Source organism: Periplaneta americana, chromosome 5, assembly GCF_040183065.1.
Source record: "Periplaneta americana isolate PAMFEO1 chromosome 5, P.americana_PAMFEO1_priV1, whole genome shotgun sequence".
NCBI classification, from domain to species: Eukaryota; Metazoa; Arthropoda; class Insecta; order Blattodea; family Blattidae; genus Periplaneta; species Periplaneta americana.
This window is the reverse complement of record NC_091121.1, coordinates 85,808,785-85,831,381: the sequence shown is the minus strand read 5'-3', so window position 1 is coordinate 85,831,381 and position 22,597 is coordinate 85,808,785. Positions and strand designations below refer to the sequence as shown.

The 22,597-nt window shown below is 34.2% G+C and overlaps 1 protein-coding gene across 4 annotated transcripts in view; it reads left to right on the top strand.

Moving 5' to 3' along the window:
• Positions 1-22,597, top strand: part of LOC138699933 (structural maintenance of chromosomes protein 6-like) — an 89,641-nt gene that overhangs the window by 53,623 nt on the left and 13,421 nt on the right. For all 4 annotated transcript variants that reach the window (XM_069826139.1, XM_069826138.1, XM_069826136.1 and 1 more), the window contains 4 exons: positions 3,449-3,619; positions 12,384-12,571; positions 19,892-20,057; positions 22,027-22,140. In XM_069826139.1, coding sequence (XP_069682240.1) covers positions 3,449-3,619; positions 12,384-12,571; positions 19,892-20,057; positions 22,027-22,140 — 639 coding nt within the window. The remainder of the gene's footprint in view (positions 1-3,448; positions 3,620-12,383; positions 12,572-19,891; positions 20,058-22,026; positions 22,141-22,597) is intronic.

Sequence of the window (22,597 nt, the reverse complement as noted above, 5' to 3'; positions counted from 1 at the left end):
AGGTTTTGTACTAGTAATATTGTTTTTATTATTTTTATGTAATTCTCTTTTGATAAATTTGTCAGTTTTTTTTTATATTGGGATGTAATCTGTGAGAGTTTGAGTAGTGTTTATTAAATGCATTTGCTATATCTCTACTATCTGTTAGTGTTTTGTTATGAATAATAGGTTGGCTAGTATTTTCCTGTGTATTGGAAATATTCTTCAGAAATTTATATGTTTTAGCGCTATCGGTTCTGTAATTAATATTTTCAATAAGTTTATTGAAACTGTTCTTTTTTGCTGTTATGATTGCTTTTTTAAGAATGGCAGTCTTCTTCCTCCAATCTTGAATATCTTCTGGTGTTTTGCTATGTTCTGCTTTTATCCATTTTCAATTTATCATGGAACACCTCAATTCCTGCAGCTTGGAAAAAAGCAATCATTGTACCAATTCACAAAAAAGAGAAACCTGCTCATGATGTTAATAGTTATCGACCAATAGCACTATTAAGCATGATAGCAAAAACCATGGAGTCCATGATCTCCAACAGATTAACTTGGTATTTAGAATCCCATAATCTTTTATCACTAAGACAAGCCGGTTTTCGACAACTACACTCTACCAATGAACAAGTCATATGCCTCAGCCAAGAAATGAAAGACAGTTTTAACAAGAAAGAAGATACCTTGGCAATATTTATTGACTTTCAGTTAGCATATGACTCTGTTTGGAGAAATAAATTATTACTAAAACTCCAGAAATTAGGTATCTCCAGCAATATGTTTAGATGGATATCAGAATTCCTTAGTCAAAGATTCATTGACACTAAATTCAATAACTCACTTTCTAGTTACAGACAAACATACCGAGGTCTACCTCAGGGCGCTGTCCTCAGCACAACTTTATTCAATATTTATATAAATGACTTACCCTCCCTATTAGAGGAATCAAACATGAAAACAGCACTATTTGCAGATGATACAGTTTTGTGGACTTCCGGATCTTACAGACATAGAGACAAAATTCAAAATTCTGCTCTTAAAGCTCTAAATCAACTACATGAATGGAGTACATCAAATTTGATGACACTCAATTTAAGCAAAAGTAACTACCAAATATTTTCACTCTGTAAAAAAGAAAGAGAATTCAATATCCAATACAACGACCAACACCTCCCTAGGACTTATGAATCCAAATATCTTGGAGTTATTTTCGATAGTAAGTTAACATGGAGCAACCATTTGAAATACATTTCTGAAAAAGCTCGTAAAAGATTCTCCCTTCTAAAAAGACTGGCAGGAAAGAAATGGGGATGCTCTAGGAATACTTTGAACACTACATACAAAATGTTTATACAGCCAGTGCTGACATAGTGCGGAGAAATTTTAATTACTTCACCTTTCATAAACGACATAGAATATGTTCAAAACCAAGCTCTCAGACTCATTACTGGTGGAATCAAAACAACTCCAATAGATTCTATGAGATTCCTCACTAATATTAACAGCATCAAAATGACAATAGAAGAAAAAGCACTGATTCAATATGAAAAACTTATCAGATTACCAGGAAACAATTGGCATTCATACATTCCTCTCCGTAGATTGAAAACTCAAAAAAGTTTCACATCCATTGTTCAAGAATTAAAACAGAAAATCAATATCCCGAATTTAAAAGAAAACTTACAAATTAAACCAAACCCTTTAACTCTATTAAATATAGAATATAATCTAAATTTAACAGAAGAAATACTGAAATCAGAAGTAAACACTGAAATAATAAAACAATTGTCTTTAGAGACAATTAATATTAGGTACCCTCCACAAAACTGGCTTCATTTATACACCGACGGATCCTTGATCTCCAGAGAACAAGGTGCCGGTGCAGGTGTTATGTGCTGTCTCTTCTCAGTTTATAGATCTCTTGGATATGGAACAACAAGTTTTGATGGTGAAATCATTGCACTAAGTGAATGTCTCAGGAACCTTCTATGCCACATCAATAAATTTAAGAATGCAGTTATATTGTCAGACTCCAAAGCAGCTATTCTATCAATCGTCTCTAAACACACACCTTCATCTCAAACAGCAGAAATAACTAAAATGCTCTCTCAATTAATATCATTCAATAAAAGAATTGTATTCCAATGGATTCCATCCCATTGTGGAATCCTGGGAAATGAGAATGCGGATGCTTTAGCAAAGAAGGGCAGCACTGCTACTTACAGACCTGTTACTAAATCTACGTATTACTCTGTGAAGAGATTTATTAAATCTACATACTTAGACTTCAACAAACAAAATTTGATAACTCAATCCCAAGGGAAAAAATTGAACTCTCAGCATCAAAATCCACAGTTAATTCTCGATTTACCACGAAAATCGTCTGTAGCTGCATTTAGATTGGCAACAGGCCATGATTGTTTGGCCAAACACCTGCATAGAATTGGAATATATCAGTCCCCTAACTGCCCATTGTGCAACTCAAACCAAGAAATGGATTCGGAACACCTCAAAATCTGTGCTTCAGTGGCTGGTCATGATTATATCTTTGAAAAATATTGTAGTGCAAGAGGTCAAATGACTTTATTGTCAAACGCCTGGCATTAGAAAACAACAACAACATTAATGATTTATTTTACAGTTGGACAGAGGAAAATGTCTCTTCTTGACAATACGTATGCTGGTTGAATCACATGCTTGAGGAGCAAAGGGGAGCACGGCAAAAATGGCTGTCTTTATCGATCTTGGCATTCCGCCAAGGTATGAGTCAGGGCCAATTGCGTCAGTGTGACTTGAGATACAGAAGCGAGCATTATTTTCTTCTGTTGTTTCAAGACAATGATGTCAGTGGATAAAAATTCCATTTATCTGCGAGTTAAATTACGAGAGCTAAGAGATCCAGTTTGTGAGAGTAGTAGTAAAAATTCCAAACATGCACAAGAAATTTGAAGCAAAATACCATTACAGCCAGCGAAGGACTACAATCTCAAACTTTATCACTTCCATTTTATGTTCTTAGTATTAACAGTTAACAACTGACATAATATGCTCATATTATGCTATAATAACCATAGTGTCCTGTCAATTGCATTGCCAAACTAAAAAAAAATCACTACCTGCTGGATCTATCACAGAGATACTGGAGAGCGAGAGGCTGATGGCTTCATTGCCAGAGCCAAGCATTTGATAACAACAACTAAATAAAATCATTTAAATCTTACAAAATGCCATTACTTATGAGACGACCCATATTTTGAACTGGTTGAGTGATAAAAGTGATTCAGGGCACTTGAAGACTTAGGCTTATTTTCTGAGTGAATTGATTTTACTTTGACTGTAATCTCATTAAACTGTCTAAAACTTGGATTCAAGTAAGTGGGCCAATTTCTAGTTAATAAATTGGAATGTGATCATGCTACCATGTTACCTTGTAAGTTTAATTAGGAACTGTCTTTGCTGGCAGACTGATGAATTGAACGAGTTCAGGAACAAACTTGATCAAGTAAAAAGTGAAGAGAATGGACTACAGAGAGAATGTGATGAGTTGAAGAAGCGAGTAGAAGAAGCAGAAAGGAAATCAGCCACTCTTCGTGAAAATGTGAAATCTATTCAAGAAGAAGAGCGGCCCCTTTTGGTATGTATATAATCCTCATATGTATTCATGCCATCACAATTATGAAATATTATATCTGTGTCAGCTGCTTTCAGTGCTGGAACAATAGTGCATGCTAATTCAATTTAAGGGTTGCCATGAAGATACAGTTTACTGTTCAATCTAAACAAGATAATATTTTAATTTATGTATGCTAATAATTTTTAATGCCTCTTAGTATAATAATTTTTTGTTTTGTTTATTTAACTTCGAGTCTGTGGCTATCACTTTCAATAAGTTATTTCATTTTAATTTTTAAGAATATAAATGGTTATGTATTATAGCAAAGGAGTCTCTCTAAGATTTGCAGCCTGATGTTGTCGAGATAGTAACTGTGTAGACTGAAACGGTTGAAAAAAAATTGTATATATATTTCATTGAAAATTGTTGCACTTATATATGATATTATTATTAAAATAATAATAATAACAACAACAACAACAACAACAATAAGTCCACCAAGTTAGCTGTGTGGTAGCATGTCTGCCTCCAGACTAGCCAGCCCGGGTCCAATTTCTGTTGGTGTCAGAAATTTTCATGTAAAATTGTGCACCAATATGCCTGGGTTAAATCCCAAATCTATTCACAGTGCATATGAAGGGAAGGCATATGTCACTGTTGATAGTGATTCATCTATCGGACAGGGACATTAAGCTTGGCAGTGTCCTTTGTGCTATTCATTAGAAGTAAGCTACATGCCGGTACCAGGTTTCCCCTTCTCCCTTGCTCATCATCATTCTCACCCATTCCCTACACTATACTTACACGAACACTTACACTTACCCTAGTACACGACATAACTTTTCCACACAGATACACATCATGCATAGTCTGGTCTGCCAAAGAGGTGTGTAACTCTATCACTCTATCACTCGGCCTGATTCTAAGTCTTGCCTTGATCACATATTTTTTAAAACAAAGAGTAACTGGAAATTTGTACCTGCTGTTTTGTGTAGTGCTATTACCGACCACTATGCAGTTATTGCATTATTCGAAATTGGAATTAAAAACTCTAAGGCCTGGTTGCAGAAACACCGATCAAAATATGATTGGCAATCAAGGAGGGTTTGATTGGCCATCAGTTCTATTTCTGTTGCAGAAAGAACAATCAGTGTTTGATCGGAGATCAGTCTTCCATCAGATTTGATCAACAGATTTTTGCTGGTTAAGTCACTGATCATTGATCAAGTAGGCTATTTATGTTGTTCTGTTGTAATGCAGTTACTGTAATGTATATAGTAAATAGTTATAACGTAACAATATTGTTTTCGACATAATGGATTCTTCTGATGAAGAAATTTTAGAATGAAAAAAATATTAAGAAGAAGGCGTTTCCGTGATAGACATGAATTGTCTTTATGTATAATGACAGAGAATTTGAGCAAAGATTTAGGTTAAGTAAGAATTCGTGTGTTTTGTTACTTTCAAAAATTGAAACAAATATATGCAGACAGACAAATCGAAACCTTTCACTTTCTCCTATGAACCAAGTTCCACAAATCAACTATTTGCCGAGTAGTTAGGAATGTTACGTATGAAATTGCTTTGTTATGGCAGGGTCTCATAAATTCCCAAACTTCAAACAGGGAACGATTTGAAATCCAGAGAGAATTTTCAGCCATGTCAGGATTTCCAAGAGTAGCCTAATATTGGTTGTATAGACTGCTCACATCCCCGTCCAATCACCTGGTTGAAATGATGCCGAACTTTATCGAAATAGAAAAGGTTTCTTTTCTGTGAATATACAGGCAATATGTAGTCTACGCCATCATTGAAATTCTGGAATGTTGTAGCCCGTTGGCAGGGTTCTACACATGAAAACACAATATTTTTAATGAGTAGGTTACGAGCTCCATTTGTAAACAGAGAGATGGGAAATGGAATTATTTTAGGTTATGCAGGCTATGCATATTCCAATTTGTTGTCGACTCCCCTAGTAAATCGCACAACAGAAGCCCCCTAACGTCTTTCTTTTTTGTTTGCTTCATTTTTTTTCACTATATTGTAGTCTATATACAAACAGAATCCGCCTGTTTCCTTTCTACAAAAAGCAACAAACCAGCAAAACATTCACTTGTTTTACTAGTCACCGCCCACTTGATGCATTCGTTTCGCGACTTTTAAAGAGCATCAAATTGGCTGTGGTTGCTAAATAGCGCTGTTGTCAAATGTATTTCTTTCCCAAATCAGCAATTAGTAAATTGAGACAAGTTGATTGGGGATTCACGTTTGTGCAACGCAATGAACAATCAAATAAATCAGACATCAACTGACTGGCGATCAGGGACTGATTTGATTTGCGTTTCTGCAACCGGGCCTAATACATCTCAGTATCCTCTCCATATAAAAAGAAACATAAATTACAATAAGCCAATTTCGCTTATAGAAAAAGAAAATTGGGATTCCGTGCTTAACTGTGAAAATGCTGAATTATGCTTTCAAGTATTCCAAAATTTAATATCTAATTATATAGACATAAGCACAGATGTATCTTACTTTAAAGTATCTTCTAAATTAAGAAAAATAAAACCCTGGATCACCACAGGTATCATTAAGTCAATCCGTATAAGAGACAAATTAGTCAGAAATATTAGAAAAGAACCTGATAATATAAATCTAATAAATTATTACAAAAAATACAGAAATACCTTAACTCTTATTATAAGAAATATGAAAACTCAGTATTATCAATCTTAATTTCAGAAGTATCGAAATAATCCTAGGAAATTTTGGCAAACTATTAATGAAGCCACAGACGTAAATGTGAACCAAAATAGTATCATATCAGAGATTTTAAATGAAGAGGGAGAAATATTTAAAAACAAAAAAGACATAGCTAATGAATTTAATAAATATTTCTCAAAAGTAGGACATAGCATTGCATCGAACATCAACAAATCGGCATTTAACACGGAAAATTATTGCAGTGGCCATAATAAGCACGCATCTTCCTCCATGTTTTTATCACCAGTAACTGAAGAAGAAATTTATAATATTGTTAAATCCTTAAAAAATAATGTCTCACCGGGAATCGACAAAATTACAAATAACACATTAAATATTATCATTAAACATATGTTAAAACCGCTTGTTTATGTATTCAATCTATGTCTCACCCAAGGAGTTTTCCCAGAATCTCTGAAAAATGCTGTAGTTGTACCGGTCCATAAGTCAGGGGAAAGAAAAAGTCTGAATAACTATAGACCTATATCCTTGCTCTCTAGCTTCTCAAAGATATTAGAAAAATGTTTAAAAAACAGATTAGTAAATTACTTAGAGAAAAATGAAATTCTCTCCAAACATCAGTATGGCTTCAGAAATAAATTATCTACGGATGACGCAATTATTGAAGTCACTGGTAAAATTATGCAGGAGTTGGATAACGGTTCTAAATGTTTAGGGATTTTCTTAGATTTAAGGAAAGCTTTTGACACGGTGAACCATCGTTTACTTCTGGACAAATTATTTGATATAGGAGTCAGGGGTATTGCGCATAAGTTATTTCAATCATACTTAAACAAAAGAACTCAGGTAACCAAAATTGATGATAATATCAGTGAAAATGTAAATATTGATATAGGTGTCCCTCAGGGAACAATTTTAGGTCCTATTCTGTTTTTAATATATATTAATGATTTATTAAACATTGATTTGAAAGTACAAAATGGCTCCTGTTATTCTTACGCTGATGATACGGTGGTGATTTTCAGTGGTTTAACTTGGGAGGACACTTATAAACATGCCAATGTAGGTATAAATTTGATCAAAAACTGGCTTGATGCAAATTTGCTATCTCTAAATATAACTAAAACTACTTTGGTGCCATTTTCTTTAACAGTCTCTGGATTGAACAAATTGAAATCACTTTCTCATTTAAAATTAATAATCCACAACTCATTTTGTAAACTCTCTACAACCTGTAAATGCCATTGCCTGAAAGAATGTGTAGATGTGAAATACCTGGGAATTATTGTTGATCAGCACTTGAAATGGGATAGACAAATCACCTTTTTATGTAACAGGATACGTAAAACAATTTACAAATTTGTAAACCTTCGCCATTACTTGCCTACTCATGTATTACGTTTGGTTTATTTGGCTCTAGTTGAATCTGTTATCCAATATGGTATAATTGGATGGGGAGGCATTACAAAAACTGCTCTTTTTCCACTAATTATGTTGCAAAAACGTATAATCAAAATTTGTTTGAAAAGGCGACTGGATTATCCAACAAATTTGATCCATTCTGAATTGAATGTTTTTAGAATTGACCAAATTTATAAATACTCTTTAATGAAATTCTATCATAAAAATAGAACGAAATTTGTAGCTCAGCCACATACTCATAATACGAGACGAAATGAAATTCTTAAATTAGTTGAACCTAAATATTTCACATCTGCTGCTTTACTACACAGTACAAATTATGGTCCACAGCTATATAATTCGATAATAAAATTTCATCCAGAATTGACTACTTTAAGCAATGAAATTTTCAGATCCAGAATTAAAAAATTTATATGACAGACTTCCCTGTATATATATTATGTACCATGTATTGTAAAACAAGTTTATTTCTATCCTAAGTGTATTTTTCTATTTTATCTTGGTTACTATGTCAACATGACCTGCACTAATTATACTACTAATAATAATTTAATATTAATCCATCAATCTAAACATCGTCTCTTTTTTCACTCAGTTATTATTAGTATTATTATGTACTAATTTTATTACAATCTTTATGTGAGCTTTTTTCTTAAGTATTTTGTCTACAAAGTATGTGTATCTATGTAACGGAACTGTCCCTGAACACGAGCTTTGCTCTTTCGGGGTATTTTAATGTAACGTTTTTATGTATATGTTATTATTAAATAAATAAATAAATAAAAAAAAACTTGAAAATGGGTCATAGTCCTGCCCTCTGTCTGCAATTTGCGGACCCCGAATCATGTAAGTAAAGTGGGTTGGCATTTGATATACACACACAATAATAATAATAATAATAATAATAATAATAATAATAATAATACACATAAGAGCGGCACCACTGTTTCTGTTGTTACGCACTCTATATAAAAACGGAAGTTACTTTATGAATAGCCCTCGTGTATGTAAGTGAAGCCTGAACAATTAATAAATCAGATGAAAGACAACTCACAGCCTCAGAACTCAGAAATGAGATATATGCGAAAAACTTCTAGATCATAAAAGGAACTCGGAAATTTTGGATGAATTACATATGCACCATTATTAGAATACATTCAGGATTACAGATTAAAATGGATGCAGCATATACAACGAATGAATACTCACATAATTCAAAAGCAACTTATAAGCTTGACTGAGACTATAACAGGCCACATGGCCTAACACGGCAAGGAAGATGATGACGATAATACTAATAATAATAATAATAATAATAATAATAATTATTATTATTATTATTATTATTATTATTATTATTATTATTATTATTACTGCTGCTGCTGCTATAAAAGCATGATCATGGAAATAGATTTAGGTAAAGAAATTTTTAGTATATTGGAGGTTTGATAGTTTTATTTTATTTAAGTATTTCATGGCATTTATTGAATTATTTTTTATTTGTATTTAATATGATTGAATTAGTAATTGTTAGTATTTTAAAAATATTTTTATAAGATTTTAAATGAGAATTGATTAACCTTTTTGTTTTCTTCACTTTACGGGAAGTATATACAGTGAAACCAGGAAGTTTTGGAAGGGACTGCTACAAATGAATGCAAAATGTCATGTTATTTGGGACTTTGCGAAACAAAAATATCATACATTCCATCTAATACATTTTATACATATCATAGAAATAGAGAATTGTGTGTGGATTTTATTTTATATTAAAATAGGCTTCTCTTGGTGAGAAATAAGAAGCACTATTATCATATACACTGTTCACTGTCAGCTTTTACTGGGAAGCCAGAGGAAAAATGGCGTTATTGTCAGCTGCTGCCATTTGATAAATAAGTAAATATAGTGCTTCCCATTTTCTTTCTAAAAAGATTGAGAAAAGGGGAACTTACACGACTAAAAATATCGAGAATATATAAAAGGTAAAAAGGTATCCCCGTAACATGCCATGAAGGCACTTGGGGGGCATGGAGGTAGAGCCCCATGCTTTCCATGACTTCGGCACTAGAATGAGGTGATGTGGTCGGCACCACGCTCTGACCGCCTTTTACCCCCGGGAAAGACCCGGTACTCAATTTTATAGAAGGCTGAGTGAACCTTGGGGCCGTTCTGAAAGTTTGGCAACGAGAAAAAATCGTGTCACCACCTGGGATCGAACCCCGGACCTTCCAGTCCGTAGCCAGCTGCTCTACCAACTGAGCTACCCGGCCGCCTATCGAGAATATATTGGTCATAAAAATAACATCAAATAAATAAATACAATCCGTCCAGTTTAAAAGTTGCTGGATCCAATCCGTCCAGTTTAAAAGTTGCTGGATCCAGAGTCTCCGTATCAGGAATATCGAAAACATGCATTTCATCAAAATTTAAATACCATATTTACTCGTATAATTTCCCCCTCTCACGTAATTTCACCCCCAAGATTTTTCATATAGCCTATAGTTTTAAAAAATATTTTTCTCATACAATTTCCCTCTCTGATACAATATGGATTACCTAAGCCTACAATTTTTCTGTTATAACTTTGGACATCCTTATGAAGGTTTCAATTACAGCACAATGGAATTCGTGGAAAACTCAAGGTCAAAACCATCCCCTTCTACAAAAGCCTAATGGTATCTGCAATCTCCGTTACCCTCGCATCTGTTGATTTTTGGTTAGTCAGTCAGAATACGGTTAGGTATCGTTGTGCATAGGCTACAGTGTTACTCTGTCACAGCGTCAGTGTCGTTAAACTCAACTATTGGGAGAAAGTTGGCAGGAATGAGTCTGAAGTCGGTCACAAGATCCCGGCAATATAACCAAGATACAGCATATAGGACGAAAAAAATCGCAAAACTTTAATAATCCGCTTAATTAATTACCGAAATTGTCACTGATTATAGTTATTTAGTACTAAAATTATTTAAGCTTATTACATTAGATTTTCAACAGTACACTATTTGTTTGATGTTATTTATGATCAGTTTACCCCTGATATTTTTTATAGTCATCGCATAATCATCCTCCCCCCCTCCCGAATTTTCTCTCCAAAATTAAAAAAAAAAAAAAAAAAGCAGGAAAATTTCGCAAGTATATACGGTATCTATTTTTTGTAGCATTGCAATACTTTATATAAGATGAATGAATGAAGAACATATTTCTGGAAAATGTGTTATATTTTGTACATTGTTTGACTATTTCATGATATGAGATTAAGTTCTCTAATGCGTGTCCCAATATAACTTTAAGAGTCCATATTGTCCATTGTACAAATGCAAAGTGGACATAGTATATATATATATATATATATATATATATATTGACTAAATAGATACATATATAATTTAATTTAATATGTCTAGGCACATACAGTAATAGTTTACTATATAGCTGAATAATTTCGAGGGAAAAATTGTTCCGGAGCCGGGTATCGAACCCGGGACCTTTGGTTTAACGTACCAACGCTCTACCACTGAGCTACCTGGGAACTCTAACCCACACCGATCCAATTTTTCCCTCTATATCCACAGACCTCAAAGTGGGCTGACAACCATCAAGCAACCAACTTCGAGTGCACACTAACTCCGTGTGACTTAAATTGTGGTTTTCTCTTAACGAACAGTGACGTGTATTATGCGAATCAAGATTTCAGGTATAACTTCCTGTAAAGTTGATTTGAATAATTTCGAGGGAAAAATTGTTCCGGAGCCGGGTATCGAACCCGGGACCTTTGGTTTAACGTACCAACGCTCTACCACTGAGCTACCTGGGAACTCTAACCCACACCGATCCAATTTTTCCCTCTATATCCACAGACCTCAAAGTGGGCTGACAACCATCAAGCAACCAACTTCGAGTGCACATTAACTTCGTGTGACTTAAATTGTGGTTTTCTGTTAACGAACAGTGACGTGTATTATGCAAATCAAGATTTCAGGTATAACTTCCTGTAAAGTTGATTTGAATAATTTCGAGGGAAAAATTGTTCCGGAGCCGGATATCGAACCCGGGACCTTTGGTTTAACGTACCAATGCTCTACCACTGAGCTACCCGGGAACTCTAACCGACACCGATCCATATATAGCTGTTGATTCTTTCACATGCATTCAGATGCTCACTATATTGGACTGCTTTAAAATGTGGGTTTATAAAAGTGTAGCATTAAGGTTCTTTCATGTCTTCTTCAAGTCTTTAGTTACGTGTTAACAGGGAGAGCACACGACTATCTTTCCTTATGATGTAAGAAATGTTGCATGTGTGGTTGTATGTGTTCGTGTCTCTCACTCTCTCTGTCTACCTCCCTCACTCTCTCGATAATGAATGCACGAAATGTTTTACTGATGCAGTTGTCTTCATTGTTATTACCAACATTATCATAATTGTTGTTCTGTCGTGATACAAATATTTACTTTTTAACTATGGTAGTGTGATGGTAAGAGGTAATGAAAATTTATGAAAATCTTCACAGAGTTTTGAAACATTAAGCCCTTACGTGAATATTGATCGGTATTTAAGTGTAACCATCATATTATATACATTCGGTTCTATTACTTCATGGTTAATAAATTTATTCTGATAAGTTCTGGTATATTCCAGGAGCAAATCGAGAAAATAAAAAGTCAGCTGAGAGCAATTTTGTCAAAAAAGAAGTCCCGAGAAGAACAGTGTGATGAAGCAGGTCGCAGTATAGCCTTGCTAGAGAAGAAGCTCCGTGAGCAGCAGAAAATTGCTGATAAGGCTGTGGCAGATGCCACTAAAATCTGTCCTCGAATTGACACAAACAGGTTGGTCTTATTAATAATGTACTTCATTAGAATTTATCTTACATACTACTTCTGCATTTTACATGGGTTTTATGCAATAAGTTCACGAGTATTTTTTCACTCTCCATAAAATATCCAATAATATTGGTTGTATATAGAACTGCTTTCTGTGTCTTTATGTATAGTATGCTTCCTTTATGGTTATTCACTCTACTTGCACAGCATGTTGGAGAGTGGTTATGAAAAAAGAATTGATTTGTACTGTTGTGTGCACTCTGTTTTTTAGACCGGAACTTCTGTTGCTGATGAAAGTGATGGTATAATTTTGATATCTTAGAACAACAGTTTTTTTTTAATTTATGTCTTAAAGACATTTATCCGGTAACAGTAAACCTATATAGTGAGGGAAACTTTGTATTTGCACTTTTTGTAGTACTCAGCAGAAATATTGTCAGTTTTGCACACAAATAAAGCCATAAAATAATGTGTATAGCACTACAGTAGAATCCCAATTATTTGTTATTGTGTTAACTGATTAGTGGATTATCCTACTCTTTTTCTTTCACTTCTCTGCTGCACAAAAACTTGTAAAATAGTTGCGCCTGTTTTCATAGAAATGAACCCAAGAACTTCCTGCAAACCGGAGCACCATTGAGTCCTTTGCAATGTTCCTACTTCATTTATCTGTCTGTTATTTATTCTCTGAAATAAATCTGGGAATGTGAATTGATCATTTAAAAATATTGTGTGACCTTTCGCAATATGACAATATTCACAGTGTCTGGAGTGGAAGAATTCACATTGTCTTTACTTGTGTAGATTTTGATCTGGTTACAGAACCTGAACTGAAACTCTCAAATTTTTTAGATGTTTATCCTGAAATAGGCACATGTACACCAATTGCATTACACATACAAGAGCATGTTTATGAATCAAGCTCTCATTCAGAGCAATGTTTTCATGTGGGAAATGCAATTCATTTTTTTAGTGGTATTATTGAACTGTAGGTGAAAGACATCTGTTGACTAGGAACTGTACCGCAAGCATATACAGTAGCGTGCCAATTAATCCGAACACGACATTTTCTGTCATTGTTGGCCTCACAGCTGCTCATACCACTTTAATTGACATCTGTAGTACGTGTAATTCCATTGTTGAAGGTCTGTCGTTATTATTTTTTTTATAATATGTGACATTTTGCCTGTTGTTTTGTACTTATAAGCATTTCAGTTGTGTTGAAGACTTAATACTGCAATCCTGTGTACATTCTGTCGTCTTCACAAATGGATACAACTCCACGAAAACGGTCTAAAATTATAACATTAGCAGAGCATTCTTCTATGACACAGAGGCAAATTGCTGCAGAATGTCACATCGGTTTGGCTACTGTTAATTCGATCCATCACACCCCAGAAAAAAGGAAACTGTGGCCGGAAAAGGAAGACTTCACCTGCAGATGATCGTTTAATTGTCAGGAAAAGTAAAGTAAATCCTAGACTAACTGCTGTCGACTTAACCCGCGAGTTAATGGCTACCACTGGGGCGAATATTCACGTCACAACAGTGCGGCGTAGGCTTTTGGAAGCTGCACGAAGGGCTCGTAAGCTTATGAAGAAACAACTGCTAACCCCTGTTATGTGCAAAAAACGCTTAATGTGGGCAAAATGACATCAACACTGGACAGTGAATGACTGGAAGAATGTACTTTTTTCTGATGAGTCTCATTTCGAGGTCCACGGCCACCATGTTTCTTACGTACGGAAAGGATCCGAAAAAGTAACAGCAGCTCATCTCCAACAAATACCCCCCTAAAGTAATGTTTTGGGGTTGTTTTACACATGAAGGGCCTGGAGCATTAATACCTATCAAGGGAATGATGAATTCTGACAAATATATTCACTTATTGGAAACCAGAATCGTACCCCAGCTGCAAAAATCATTTCCGGATGGCAGAGGTGTGTTCCAACAAGACCTGACACCATGCCATACGTCTCGAAAAACTACAGAATTCTTCAACAAGAAGAATATTCAGGTACTCCCCTGGCCAGGCAACTCACCCGACATCAACCCCATTGAGAACTTCTGGTCAATTTGCAAAAGAAGAATGCACAAAATGGATTGTTCTACAAAGGAGAAGATGATTTCTGCCCTCATTGGTGTATGGTTTCGCGATGAAGAAATGAATATTTGTGGGAAATTAGTGGAATCCATGCCAAATCGTCTCAGAGCTGTTATTAGGAACAAGGGAGGCCACAGAGATTACTGTGGTATGTCTTAGATCCTTTTTTTTTTATCCCGTTTGAGTGTTTTTGCATAAGTAATTACGTTGTTTGGATTAATTTGCACGCTACTGTATTAAGCTTGCAGCCAGTACCACAACTCATCAACAGATGTGAATACACTAGCAGGCCATGTGACTACAACTTGTCAAATGAGACAATTGGATAAAGCTTCTCTCCCGTCCTCCCTCCAATACATTATTCTAAGCTGGGAAAGTGACAGTAACCAATATTGAATTAAATTCTTAAGGCTCGTTTCTACTGTTAAACATTTAACAACAAGAAGTTAAATGTTAAATTGTTTACTGTTAACATCCCAACATGTTGATTGAACATGTTAATGCTAATTTCATTTAACACTTTGTCCGCACTGTTAAACATGTTAAACTTGACGTTCTTTGCATAGTTCACCAGAAATGGCTTATGAGATTTTAATGTAGATAATGTCTTATTTTCAAACCTTGGACAATGGACTCAGATGATGATTTGGCTTTTATAATTGCCTCTATTGCTTGTTACAAGGCCTTGAAAAGGAAGAAAATGAGAATGTGGGTGTGGCAATATCTTGGTAAAAGACACTATGCAGAAGACATTCTGAACGAGCTTAAAGTTGAAGATTGATTTGGATTCAAAAACTTGCTGAGAATGTCAGAACACGATTTGAATACAGTGCTGCAAAAATACTTCGTGTTACATCAAAGAAAGACACAATTTAAGAGCAGTCATTTCATCTTAAAAAAATTACAGCGCGATTGATTGACTATCATAGGACCTACGACATGATACGATGTTAAAGGAGCGGGTAATATCGAATAATTATTCTTTCCGAAGTTTTATGAACGTTAACATACATCACCAAATACGACCATTACTGACGTCAACATAACATTAACGTTTAACATATGACGAGAGTGCGAAAATTCTCTATTGTATTCTCGAGAACAATTAAATAATAATTCCAGTTCTCTAAAACAGTCGGCCTTCTTTGTTTTGTCCCTGTATTCTTTTGCAGACACATCCTACAAACAAGGCCTTTGTAAATGATCTGCCTTTTGTAAATGATCTGCCAGTTAACATCTTGTCCAGGGTTCGATTATTCGCGGATGACTGTATCGTATATAGAGAAATAAAAAGTCATGAAGATACTACTCTTCTTCAGAATTACCTCAATAGAATAAACGATTGGGCAATGGCCAACAAAATGAAAATAAATTCTGTAAAGAGCAAAGCCATTAGCTTTACAAGAAAAAGAAATAAAATAATCGCATCGTATATGTTAGGGGGTGAAACCATTCCGGAAGTTAACAAATGCAAATACCTAGGAATAACATTTAGCAGCTGGGGGGAACATGTTACTGACACAGCGGGAAAGGCATGGAGGGCGTTACACTTTGTGATGAGGGTACTAAGGAAAGGCTTTGATAAATCCAAAGAGATTGCATATAAATCACTAGTTCGTCCAGTAATGGAATATGGTGCTGCATGTTGGGATCCTTACTGGAAAAGATTCAAAAACGGGCTCTCAAGTGTTGTCGTAATAATTCACCATTAAAATGGGACACACTCACGGACCGGAGAACGCGAATTCGATTATGCGCAATGTTCAAAACATACAGAGGTGAGCCTGCCTGGAGAGAAATAAAAAATAGGTTGCAGCCGCCAAATTGCTCTTCAAGGAACGACCACTTATATAAATTGAGGGAAAGAAGACAGAGGACGGACACTGGAAAGTTTTCTTTTCTCAATCGTACTGTCAGGGACTGGAATGCTTTACCTGCAGATTTACTAAAAGCTTTACCAATAACAAAAAATGTATTTAAAAATAGGCTTAAGGACTTTACTGATAGACGGTAGTATATTATACACACTACTTAAAGGGTGTAATTGATATTTTGTTATTTGAAGTGTTGTATCAGTGAGGAAGTGTGTTGTCAGTGAAGTCTATTGTGTAAGTGAAGTGTGTTGGTGTCAGTGAAGTCGCTGTGTAAAGTATTTGAACAGTGAAATCAGGTAGAATCAGTGCAGTGAGTGAGTTGACAGCGAAATAAGTGTAGTGCCGAAAGGTACTTGTGCAGGTATGAACCTGTCACACTAGTGGGTCTTAGTTCGAATTTAGGGTTAAGATACAAATTAGATTTACTTTAAATGTTATTTTAAGTGACCATGCTTCATTTAATTTAGGATGCTCATTATTATTATTATTATTATTATTATTATTATTATTATTATTATTATTAGTTGTGTTTATTATTAATTGTCATTATTGAGTGTAATTAGTTACCACTGCCACCGGGTATATACCCATTTGCAGTGTGAATAAATACATACATACATCAGTGCATTAATTTTATTCTAGCGTATTGTCTTTCGTCCATTCCATTACTTCGAACAACTTACAGCCAACACCAAGGACCAATGATAGTATAAAAATGATCAAGATACATGCCACAAAATTGAAACTTAGTTGTTGCTATGGAAACTGTACGAACTTTGCTGAACTGTACCGATGCTGCACAAGCAAATGAATTGACTTGACATGTGCTGGAAAACACGCCAACATGTTAAAAGTGTTAACTTCAACATACTTAGTCAACATGTTAAGTCAATTGAGACTTGAAATGTCCATATACATGTTATATTTAACATGTTGTTGTTAAATGTTTAATAGTGGAGACGAGCCTTTAGGATGACAGTGTATGATGTGAGCAGTGCATAAGTTATTGTTTTCTTTAATGCTTTGTAAGTCCGCTGGTACAGGAATGGAAGAAAGATGTTCAGCAAGCCTTTCTGTAACATTTAGTAGACCACCAGTAATAATGCAATTGCTATAATAACCTATATGTTGCACATGCATTGTATTTCTATTTTGAGATCTATATATTTCTGTAGCTTTTGCTTCTTTATTAATCTTGTACCACCAGGGACATCTACAGAAATAATCATTGTTGTTTTGTTGACCATAATGATTTTTATTTGCTAGGTTATTCTTTTTCCACTATTTTTTTTATTGTTGTAATACATTCTTCCATGTTTTATGTTCGTCTTCTCTTCGCCACCCAAACCAAATTGATTATACAAAATATAGAGGAACTGCTGTGATACTGCAAGGAAATTATTTCGATATTTTCGCGGAAATATATTCATTTTCAGTATATGTTATAGCAATAAAGCTTCTGATAATTTTGAATTGTATAACAGATGCTGTAAAACTTCCCATTTCATTTGCTTTCATAGGTGTCCCTTGCATTATGCAGATGTGCAGTGTCACGTGTTGATATAACATCTGTTAGCCTTTGTTCTTAATTACTGCATGGAGATTAAGAATGAATTCACTATATAGTTTTCTGAAGATTAACAATATTCAACACAAAAGCTGAATTACTGCTTATAGTCTGTTTTGGACAATTGAAGGAGTGAGAATGATACAGTCCTAAGCCACACAGACAAAATTTTACGGGAGAGCGTGTTAAAGGTTTAGAGTCCAAAGCTATTAGGTGCGGCATTAAAATTTCTTAAGCATATATTTACGTCATTTGTTGAGTAATTTTTATAATTTTTAATAGTAGCTTCCCCATATGTGTAAGAAATGAACTTCCACAAAAAAATATTTTTTGTTAAAAGTGTGGCTTTGGACTATATCATTCTCAACCCTTCAGTTCACAATAAGAGCTCTTTCACACGATGATACATGTACAATAAATTCAGAATTTACATATACACGAGGTTGTGTGTTCGATCCTGGTCAATGGCATTTAAGCAAATTTAAGTGTGCTTAAATGTGACAGGCTCATATCAGTAGATTTACTGGCATGTAAAAGAAATACTGCGGGACAAAATTCCGGCACACCTGCGATGATATAACCTTGGCAGTTGCGAGAGTCGTTAAATAAAACATCTTTACATAAACACAAATAGAAGCGTCCAAATGGCGATATTTGTGATGTATAGTATTGCAATACTGATTTTGTGTATCTTGAGAATCTCATTTGCACAAACTACACAATACGAGATCTACAGTATCATTCAGTTGTATTCCTTTGTGTATGTGTGCGTGCATATGTGTCTGATACACTTCTCAGCATGGTCAGTGTTTTTGATAATGATAAATTTATTACCAGAATTCAAAATTTTCCTGTATTGTATGATAAAGAGTGATCCTGATTATGCAAATGAAGTAAAAAAAGGGAAAATTCCATATATCGAGAATGACATTGACAGTTGGGAGTGGGAGAAGTGAAATCATATTGGTAAGTTTCTTTAAAAAGAATTATAATTTTGCTAATTATATATGTAGGAAAAATTTACAAAACAAATCCAGGAAAGCACTGGCTGTAATACAAACATATTTCCGTTTATACAGCTATTTTAAGCAAAAATTATGCAAATATTGCCAAGTCATATCACCTTCTGTTACAAAATATTTCGTAAAATACTCTCGAATTGCAGTTGGCCCATTTTCCGTGTAACCAGAAGTGACACATTTTCGTAATTGTCCATTAAAATTTCTTAACTCAGAGAATCCTCATGTAACTACTACCCATTCATCATACTAACAGAATTATGAAGAATCATAAACTATCTCGTGAACTGTTACTGGAATGAACCCAATATTTCTTTCTCACTTTTTAGTGTAAAAACCAAACAGCTAACATTTCAGATCATCCATTTAAAAATGAGAAATAAATCATTGACATCAAGCGACTCCAAATAGATGGATTATGCATCACGTGCATATCTTAAGTTTTTATCCCACATACATATTATATTACCTAGACATATCATCTTTCAATGTATATTATGTTACAAAGCATCTTTAACACCAATCATTCATGTTTGTTCTTATGGAAATAGGAGTACTTAAGAGCTGCCGAAAAGCAGGTCAGACAAGTTATACTGATTCATTCTAGCCTAAATGGTTTTACATCATGCCTTATATTTTGTGGTCTTTTTTATGATTAAATGTTTCCCAACTTCCTCAGTTCTTACACAGTCAAATTTAAAATCGACTTTCACTTAAGAAAGTTGTGAAATTTTATAATGGTATGGTTAATGCTTATTACAGATCTCCAAAAACAATTCAGAAAGAGTTGAATGATTGTAAGACATATATGGCAAGTGTGGAGTCCCAAACTGGATCTATCGAAAATGTTTGTCAAGAATACCTTGAGAAGAAAAACAAATACAATGAAATAGAAGAGTATATTACAAAGGTGGAGAAATCTTTGGAGGTATGTTATTCCACGTTTTAAATATTTGTGCCGTATAAAATTCAAGTTCCATATATAACACCGAAATCTGCTAGAATCTTCAAAGATTTATGCAATTCTTTTAATTTATAGAATTAGAATAAGCTGTAATTCTTTTCTTAAATAAACAAGAAATTATCAGTTTTACAGTATTTAACGGAGATTATTAAACTTGAATGAGTACTATAGATTGACATTATACAGAATATTCTGACTACACAGCAACCTTAATGCCATAAAGGAAAGTGCCAATAGTCGGATTTCTGAATATAAAATCTTACCCAAACTTATTTTAACTTTAAAATCTTAAAGTGATAACCCCATTCTTATATGATTGTATGCCTTACATTTTCTAAAATTTCTCCCAGAAACATGTCGATGTTATTGTCTTGTAAACTTTGTCTTAGATTTCAACAAACAAAATTTGATAACACAATCTCAAGGGGAAAAATGGAACTCTCTGCATCAAAATCCACAGTTAATTCCCGATTTACCACGAAAATCGTCTGTAGCTTCATTTAGATTGGCAACAGGCCATGATTGTTTGGCCAAGCACCTGCATAGAATTGGAATATATCAGTCCCCTAACTGCCCATTGTGCAACTCAAACTAAGAAATGGATTCGGAACACCTCAAAATCTGTGCTTCAATGGCTGGCCATGATAATATCTTTGAAAAATATTGGAGTGCAAGAGGTCAAATGACTTTATTGTCAAATGCCTGGCATTAGAAAACAACAACAACAACTTTGAAATTTTAACACGAATGTAAGCTTTATATTATTATGAGAACTGTGAGCATAAATTCTGCTTTTCAGTCACTTCCATAATTTTTAGAAATTATATTGATTTAAATGAGAGATTGATACACCCATAATGCTCGACCAATAACACGAACATGAAATATCTTAGTATTATTTATGAAAAATTTGATGTCTATATAGTTGTATTGTCATGTATGAGGTAGCTTCCTGCCCCCACCCCCGCCCCCACTGGATGTACATTTACTTGGCATTGTGCAGTTTGAATATTTCCTTTAACTTTTTTTTCATACTGCCTTAAAAAATTCGTTATTTCATAATATGTATATATGCTAAAATTCTTACCAACAATGAGGCTGATCCTATATTATCATATATCAATTGTTATAATTATTCCATTGATCTTATTACATCGGCATTATAGCTATGAGATGTGGAAAAAAGTCAAGATACATACTGTATTTAAGTAGTTTAATTTAATTTAATATTACAGTAGAATTCCTGTAATTCGAAATTCCGAATAACCCAAACATATCCAGAGAGAGTGAGAATGGGGGGGAGGGAGGTGAAGAATATTTGAACTGAAACTCAATTTAATGCTACAGTATTTTATACAATTTCATCATCTTGCTTTTTATATTGTTATATGTTAATCTGTAAGTGATTAATGAACTAAATTGAAATACAGTACAATATAAAAATTGCCTGCTAAACGCAAGAAGATAGACAAAAGCAAAATATTTACAAAGAGAAACTTACTGCAAACAACTTGTATTATATTCAAATAAGGCTACTGTGAACATGTTGCATTTACATAAGAGCAGATGTTTCCCTCCCGGCCTCATAGAGAAAAAAAAAATGTCTAATTAGGAAGCTAAGAGGAAAATGATGTCAGTAATATAATTTCCTGTACTGTTAGTAACAATTCTCTTTTTGATGTTTTTTTTTTTTTTTTTTTTTTTTTTTTTTTTTTTTTTTTTTTTTTTTTTTTTTTTTTTGGATAGTGCATTTACACCTTGGTATTCATTATTTTGATGAAAAAAGACTGGTTTCTATTTTCATCAATTTGCTTTCATTATCTCCACTTGAAGATTTTTATTTCGTGAATTACATACTAGTCATATGTAGTAAAATTTTACTAGGCATTCACCAATAAAGTGTTCCTTTGTTTTTAATCTGTAAATGTTGCAGCAAATGAATGAGATGCTGATGACACGTAAAACTGTGTATTATGCAGTTCGGAGGTTGGTTGCTCTTCGTGTTGAGCACATGTTTCAGTCTTTGATGCATGAACGCAGATTTGAGGTGAGTAACTTATAAGATGTCCGTGATTTTACTAAACATAAGTAATAATTTTACATTTTTTGTCCCTATAATATTTCAAATTAAATTCATTACAGTAAGATATGCAATAACCCAGTTTTGTTTGTAAGATGGAGCAGTGGACATTACATGAAGGTGACATCCAGCATATATTTTCATTAATATTAAGTAAATTCTGTTCAAAGAAATGGGGCATTCCATAAGAGAAGGGCGAGCCTGCCAAGGGTCGAATTTTGTGTTTTTTACATCTCCAAATATTTAAGACACATATCTGCAACATAAGCCTGGCAGTCGTTGGCCAGCTTGCCCTTATTACGTCGAAATTATCATTGTTTGTAAGGCTGGAGAAACTGTGTAGCCTGTGACAGGTTCATAATATTCATATTACTCCGTACGAGAAGGGCGAATACGCCACTCTGCCTGAAGACGTGCGCCATTC